At 33.6% G+C, this 7,637-nt stretch overlaps 1 protein-coding gene across 1 annotated transcript; it reads right to left on the reverse strand.

Moving 5' to 3' along the window:
- Positions 1–4,432: 4,432 nt before the first annotated feature.
- Positions 4,433–6,412, reverse strand: LOC138742959 (G-protein coupled receptor 55-like). The gene has a single exon (XM_069897832.1). The coding sequence runs from the start codon at positions 6,403–6,405 to the stop codon at positions 5,440–5,442; it is 966 nt and encodes a 321-aa protein (XP_069753933.1). The 5' UTR covers positions 6,406–6,412; the 3' UTR covers positions 4,433–5,439.
- Positions 6,413–7,637: the final 1,225 nt, after the last annotated feature.

Genomic DNA, 7,637 nt, shown 5'->3' on the forward strand with positions numbered 1-7,637 from the left:
CCCAACTACAAGTATCCTGTTCTTATCCCTCCTTCCCTTCTGAACCTCAGGGGCAGCCCCTGTGCCAGAGACCTGACCCCCACGACTCATCCCCATTAGTCTGTTCCCCCCAGCAGTATTCAATTGCTTCAATGGACGAGCCCTCCAAAGTACCCTGGCATAGCACTGATGTCATATTTTCTCTAACAAACAATGTGACTCCTCCACCTTTTATCCCCTATGATAGCTTATGTTATATTTTAAATTGCATATAGAAATGTTTTATAGGAGATAAATTGTGGCAGGCTTTTTAGTTTAGGTCACATACAGATACAAACATTTCAAAACAGATCTAATTTAAAATGCCAGAACTCTGCTCAAGCCAGACAGTCCAGGCTCCAAAGTGCCTCTGCAAAAACTTTGGATGTCTATAAGGATTTCACAAGGTGTTATTTGGACATGCTATGGAGTAATGGATTATTGTTTTGGAAAGCAACAGATGAATGTACTCAGAAGATTAAGCCCAGAGCCACTGTCTGGCTGTTGTAAGAGAGTCATGTGGGTTTTCTCTGAGTGTGTGTGTGTGTGTGTGTGTGTGTGTGTGTGTGTGTGTGTGTGTGTGTGTGTGTGTGTGTGTGTGTGTGTGTGTGTGTGTGTGTGTGTGTGTGTGTGTGTGTGTGTGTGTGTGTGTGTGTGTGAGAGAGAGAGAGAGAGAGAGGGAGGGAGAGAATTCAGTTCTACATTTTGGCATCAGCAGCTGGGACTGGAACATAACAAGCTGGCAAGCTTGTGGAAAAATCATTTTGAAGAAGGGTTGTGAATTCTTAGTTCAGCCTGGTCAAAGACCTTGTGATCCATACAAGAGGAGATGGCTGGCTGCATAATGTTTAATCTGAGATAAGTGAAACAGAAAAGGAACTCTATGGTGACCTGAAAGAAAGAGGTTTCATCTGGAAAACCCTGAGGGGGCAAGTTTCTACAGCAAGACACTGATGTGGCTAACCAGAAGGAATCAGTTGTGGGTGTCCAATGTGCAACAGATCTCTCTCTCTGAAAACTGAAAAATTTCCTGAGCGGTAACCATTTACCTTTCAAACATCAAAGCCTGTGCAGAGTATAAGAATTGTCTGCAATCAGTGAACTTGGAGGAGTAAGAAGTGAGAATGGGCTGTGAATCAAATAACTTTTTTTTGAACATATACACATTACATACACGGGCGCTTAGAATTAGAAGGGGGTTAAATTAGGTTTAGTTAAGTTAAGTTAATAGTATTAAATTAAAGTTTGATCCTGTTTTCATGTTTAAAGATAATTAAAAGCAACTTTTGTTTAAGAAATCATTTGTTTTAGTGAATTTCTATTGCAACTGGGTTTTGGGGACCTCTGGGCTCATAACCGAAAAAAATAAATATTGATCACACTGGATTTGTTAAAAAAGGAAATTAGTAGATAATGTAACAAAGTTAATGAGTATAATACATTTAGCACAGTTAGGGGAGGTATCTAGTGAAATAGTTACTTTAGATTCTGAAAAAGTATTTGTGTGGGATTTTTTATTCAACTTTTTAAGTAAATTGGGATTAGCACCCACATTTATAGATTGGGTCAGAGCTTTATGTAATAACCCTAAAATGAAAGTGGTAACCAATGGGCAAATATCACAATATTTTTCATTGATTAGATCAAGTAGACAAGGATGTCCATTGTCACCTTCATTATTTATTTTAGCAATAGAACCTGTGGCAGAATTAATTTGATGATAACAATATTAAAGGTATTAAAGTAGACGGGACAGAGCATAAGATTAATTTATTTATAGATGATGTTATAATGTATTTGACTGAACTAGAAAAGTCATTAAATAAATTGCATTTAAGATTAAAAAAATATGGGGTAATATCTGGCTATAAAATAAATTGTGATAAAAGTGAAATAATGCCTATAGTAAAGGCAGATTATGAGCAGTGTAAAAAAAAAAGTCAATTTAAGTGGCAGAGAGATACAATTAAATAATTAGGCATAAAAACTGATAAAATTTTAAATAATTTATTTAAAATGAATTATACACCATTGCTTAAGAAAGTAAAAGAAGATTTACAGAAATGGAAGGAAGTACCTATAATATTAATAGAAAGGGTTAATTGTGTAGAAATTAATATATCCCTAGAGTACAGCATTTATTTCAAATGCTACCTACATTTAACCATCAATTTCTTTTTCAAGAACTAAATAAGTATATAAGGAAATATATTTGGAAAGGAAAAATGGGAAGAGTTGCATTAGAAAAATTAACATGGAAATTTGGATCAGGAGGACTACAATTGCCACATTTTAAAAATTATTATAGAGGAGCACAATTGAGGTTTCACTCTACTCTTTTTCAAGGGGAAGAGAAGCCAGCGTGGATTCAGAAAGAAATGAATAAAATCAGAGAATTTTATATATAAATGGAATGATAAGCTTTGTCTTGGAAATGGTGCTATTCCTTTGTTAAAACATCTCTCTAAAATATGGAATAAAATACATTCAGAAATGGGAAAAAGAAATGTTCAGATACCAGGAATGATATTGAGTCAGAATCAACTTATTCCTTTTACAATAAATAATGAACTTTTTGATATTTGGTTTAAAAAAGGAATTAAGACAATAACAGATTGTTTTCAAGGTTCAACTTTAATGACATTTGAGCAATTGAAAAGTAGGCATGGAATACAAAATAATACAATATACTCATATTATCAGTTAAAGGCAAATGTAAGGGAAAATATAAGTCCAGATTTGACATTACCTGAACAAAGTTATTTGGAACAATTAATCATAGATATAAAATATGAAAAAGTTTATTTCAATTATGTATACAATTCTGCAAAACAGAGTGCATAAACCAGGAGTTCATAAGTCAAGACAAAATGGGAGAAAGATTTAAAAATATATATTCAAGATGAAACTTTGTTAGACTTTTGTCAGGATAGCATGACGGTACAATATCATTTTTTTTAACATCAATTATATTTTACTCCACAGAAATTAAATGGATTAAATTCTAATTTTTCAGATAAATGTTTTAGATGCAATAAAGAAATAGGTACTTTTCTACATTCTACATGGGAATGTTCAAAATTAAGACCCTTTTGGACAGAACTGGGTTTATTTTTGAAAGAATTACAGAAGTTCACTTTCCTCAAGATCCCAATATTTTTTATTTGGAAATGTTTTTGACACAGAATTGAAATTGAAATTAAATAAATTTCAAAAAGAATTTGTTAAAAGTCGTAACTTGGAAATCAGATGTGTATTTGAAAATAGGCAGATGGCCAGTCTGTAATACCACTTGAAAAGATTACATATAATTTATGTAACAAATTTTAAACTTTTGAAAAAATTTTGGAATCATATTTACAAATTGTAGGAATTAAGTTGTAATCACCCAACCTGAACCTTCTGACTTCTGAAATCAAGTAAGTTAGATTGTATTTGATAATTTTGCTAAGTTTTATAAATATATCCAGATGTTTTCTTCTTTTTCTTTCTTTTCTATTGGGTTGTTAGGGGGAGGGGAGTGGGATGGATGGGAAGGGGGATTTTTTTTAATCACCACATATTAATTTTTTCATTATTTTTAATAAGACATTTATGTACAAGTTTTTAATGCATATGTGAAATTAAATAAAATTTTCAAAAAAATATAAAAAGAATATTCACCTCAGGAATTTGTGAAAAATCAGGAATCTGAGATTGAGCAAAATGCCTAACTTAAATATTTTTTAAAAATGTGTATATGGTAAGTGAAATTTTGCAACCAACTGTTCAAAAGAAGCAAAACTAAAAAAGGTCTTTGAAATGTTTAATACCCAATCTATGGCTGCACGGTTTTTCCTGCAAAGAAGGTTTAAATAAAGGTGATTAGATATAATGGGACTAGTGAGGGAAAAATTCTGAAATCCAAAAAACCTTCTACATTGTGCTCATATTCTCAAAGTATGTTTAATTATTGGATTATTAATTAGTTTATATAAAGAGGAGGATAAACAGGAACCTAAAATTGCCAAGAAGTATTCTTTGTAAAATTCAATTCCATTTCTATCTATGAAGGGCAGTCAAGCAAATTATCCAAATGTAACAAAAAAATTAACTTGCGTATTGTGACCACCAATCTAAAATTGGGAAGTGCCAGTCTACCATTCCTTTTAGCTCTTTGAAAATGAGCTTTATTTAAGTGGGGGCGTTTCGCTTCGCTAAGAAGATATGAGCAAATCAAATGTGTTAAAAAAAGATTTTGGAATAAAAATTGGAATAGATTGAAAATGGTACAAAACTTTAGGTAAAATGTTCATTTTAATAGAATTAATACGACCACTCATCGAGACAGATAAAGGTGAACATCTCGATAATGATAATTAAAATGACTAAATAAAGAGAAAACTTTTTCCTCAAAAATATGTTTGTAGTTCCCAGTGATTGTAATACAAAGATGGATACATTGGTTTTCTACAATCGTAAAAGGAAAATTAGCATAACTTGATATAGAACCATTCATAGTTCAGAGCTAATATACTAGAGAAGGAAACCTCTGGTTTAGAAACAAAAAGCAATGTAAAGAAACTTTATGCTCAATACCCTTCCTCTGGATCCCGCTAAAATCCCTAGTATCTCAAAGAGCAATTGCTATAGGGTCTAATATCAAATCAAAAAGTAATTGACTTAAAGTGATGAGTACCCTGCTGGCAATTGAAAGGTTTTGGTCTCTGTAAATTAACAAGAATTGAGCCAGTAGGACATAGATAAAGTATTTTAATCCATTTAACAAAACAAGGACCAAAGTTAAACTTTTCCAAAGTAGCAAACAAATAACCCTATTCTACCATATCAAAAGCTCCACAATTCTTAAAGAAACTATTTAACAAAGATTTTAATCTTCTTTTCTCCACCCCAAGAAACACTGGACTGAGGAGCAAGAAGTGTGTAGACTAGATATTGAATCTTTTTGAGAATTTGCAGGGCTTACAATCTGATAGTTAGGGTCTTTATGATTAGGAACAGAAATTGTGATCACAGTGGCATATTTTTCCCCTCTGAATCAAAGGCTGATGAGTTCAAATTGAACATGCAGATAATCTGAACCAAGTGTGGAGCTCCTGAGAATCTTTCATATGATTGGCCATCAAAACAGAGTTTGGGGAATGTTGGGTTTTAGTGCATTCTTCTTGGTATATTATAGAACATATTCCTTATTCTGAAAAATAAAGGAGGTAACAATCACACTGTTTTTGTGTACTCAAATTGGCTGTCATGTTTCCTACATGGCGGATATCCTGAGATTGTATCAGGCACTACATAAATGTTGTTTCATGAAAGAATGTTCTGATGAATTAGCCAGGTATGAACCATAATTAAATGGAGAGTGCAGAAAAACCAAAATACTGAGTGTGTTTTGTATAAGAAGGAGGCATGGTTAAACAATCAGAAATCAGTGAATGAGAAAATGCTGGCCATGGATTTTCTGGTGTGAGAACTTTGCTCCCGGAACTCCTTTGCCACAAAATAATAGCAAATTGCATCCAAGCAGCAGTTGATGTTGGCTATACACATGGTGCTCTGTACAAATAAACTGATGGCCTTTTGTTCTGAACAGTAATTTTGGGCAATAATGTTTTGCCTCACCAGAAACTGAAGGAAGATGCCAATGTGGACAGGCACAAATGAACAGATGAAGGTTGCTAGATTGATCATAATGATTCTAATGCATGTCTGACTGTTTCCAGATAGGTCACTTTGTCTCTGCAAAATTTTCCTGATGATTTGAATGGAACAAAAGGTCACAATGGTTATCGGTATCACAAAACCCAGCAGCTCCACAAAAATAATTAGCCCGGGGTTCCAGGACTTATCAGAAAATGCATGAAAACAAGTAATACTTTTGTTGGAGTTGGAATTAGAGTCTGGAATATCATGAAATTGATGAATAGGGATGCTTCCCAGCCAGACGAAGATCCAAATAAAGAAACATACTCTTAATGTGTTCCAGGATGATCGAAAGGATCTTGCTTTCAAAGGATGGATGATGGCAAAATAACGATCAATGCTAATGGATGTGATGATAAAAATGCTGGCGTACATGTTGACAAAGTAGATGGACTCAACAAAGGAGCAGAAGGCCCTTCCAAAAGGCCAACCACCATCTTGGTTGAGCATCTTAAAAGGAAGGGAGAACAACAACAAAACATCTGCCAAAGCAAGGTTGCTCATGTAAATGGTGGATTCAGTCCATCTCTTAATCCTGCCACAAAATATGTAAAGGGCCAATAAATTGAAGGGCAATCCCATGATAAAGATGGGGATGTAGACAACCAGATGGATAATTCTTTCTTCCTCAGTTAGTTTAAACTCACAGCTTGAGCTGGTGTTACTGAGGCTTCCTTGATCCATGGCCTTCATAATCCTGCAATTGAAAAGCATTCCTTAGATTCCAGCCACTTTTTAAAATATCAGTAAAAGGTAGAATAATGGCTGATAATTTGATTGTATAAAGGTGGAAGAGACCTTCTGTGAGGCCTCATTGCTGGAGAAAACCTCATCAGCATTACATTTCAAAGTTCAGAGTATAGAGTCTCCAAAAGCTACCCCTTCAATATACTCACATCAAATTCATCTGTTTTCATAACTAAACCTTTACTAAAAAGACAAAGAATTTTGCTTGTGATAAGATTGTTAATGATTCGTATAACAGCAGAATTAAAATTCTTTTGACACTATTCTATTTATCTTGCATCTTGTGATCCTATCATCTGAAAATATTGATGGAAATGGCTTTATAATAACTTTCATAAGGATTATACCTGAAAAAATAATTGATGCTGAGATGGGGAAAGGGTGAGTTGTAATTAGAAAATTCTCACAGCAACAACAAAATAGCTGACTTCAAAATCATGTGATTTAGATAATCCATTCAGATCATTAGCCTTGTTTGTTCCTGAATTGAGTCATCTGTCTGGATTGACCTGTGTTCTCCACTCTCCTAAAATGATGTTCCATGGACCCAGAAAGCTGATCCCACTGTCCCGAGCATCCCTTGCCACCAACATGGAGTCTGACGACTGAACTAATCCAACACAGAGTCGTGATCTCCAATGGAAACCTTTGTTAACCAGCATACCCTCAACCTTGCCATCTGTTGAGATTTCTCAAGGTCTTTCAACATCTATGACATTTGGAAACATTTAAAATATTAAACCATGTCAAATATCCTTCCTAAATTTTTATATTTTTTTTCCAAGCTAAACCCTTTTTTGATTCATTGGATTCTATCATATCTTTTTTTACATGGAGAACTAAATCTTATGAAAAGCCCTTCAAAATATTAAAAAGAACAGGGGCTTGGCATAACCTATCTTTAGATTTTATTTTTGGGCGGCTAATACATTACTTTTTCAATTCATCACAAGGAAAATTTAGGTGCTTCAAGTTGGATTAATTTAGAAATTAAATCTAACAAAAAATATTCTCTTCTTTGATTTATAGAGCACCTTTACTTTTTTTGGCCTCCAAATTAACTTAAATTTAGGAAACACTTTGGATCTCATAGATTCTTATTAATTAGTCCTATTTTAAGTGATTCCTTATTTTTACCTTCAGTTTAAGATCATCATTGGTCAAATTTA

This window comes from Narcine bancroftii, chromosome 9, assembly GCF_036971445.1.
Source record: "Narcine bancroftii isolate sNarBan1 chromosome 9, sNarBan1.hap1, whole genome shotgun sequence".
Classification (NCBI taxonomy): Eukaryota; Metazoa; Chordata; class Chondrichthyes; order Torpediniformes; family Narcinidae; genus Narcine; species Narcine bancroftii.

Excerpts from the sequence above, each read along its gene's own strand:
- LOC138742959 (XM_069897832.1), bottom strand. The coding sequence starts at position 6,405 with ATGGATCAAGGAAGCCTCAGTAACACCAGCTCAAGCTGTGAGTTTAAA.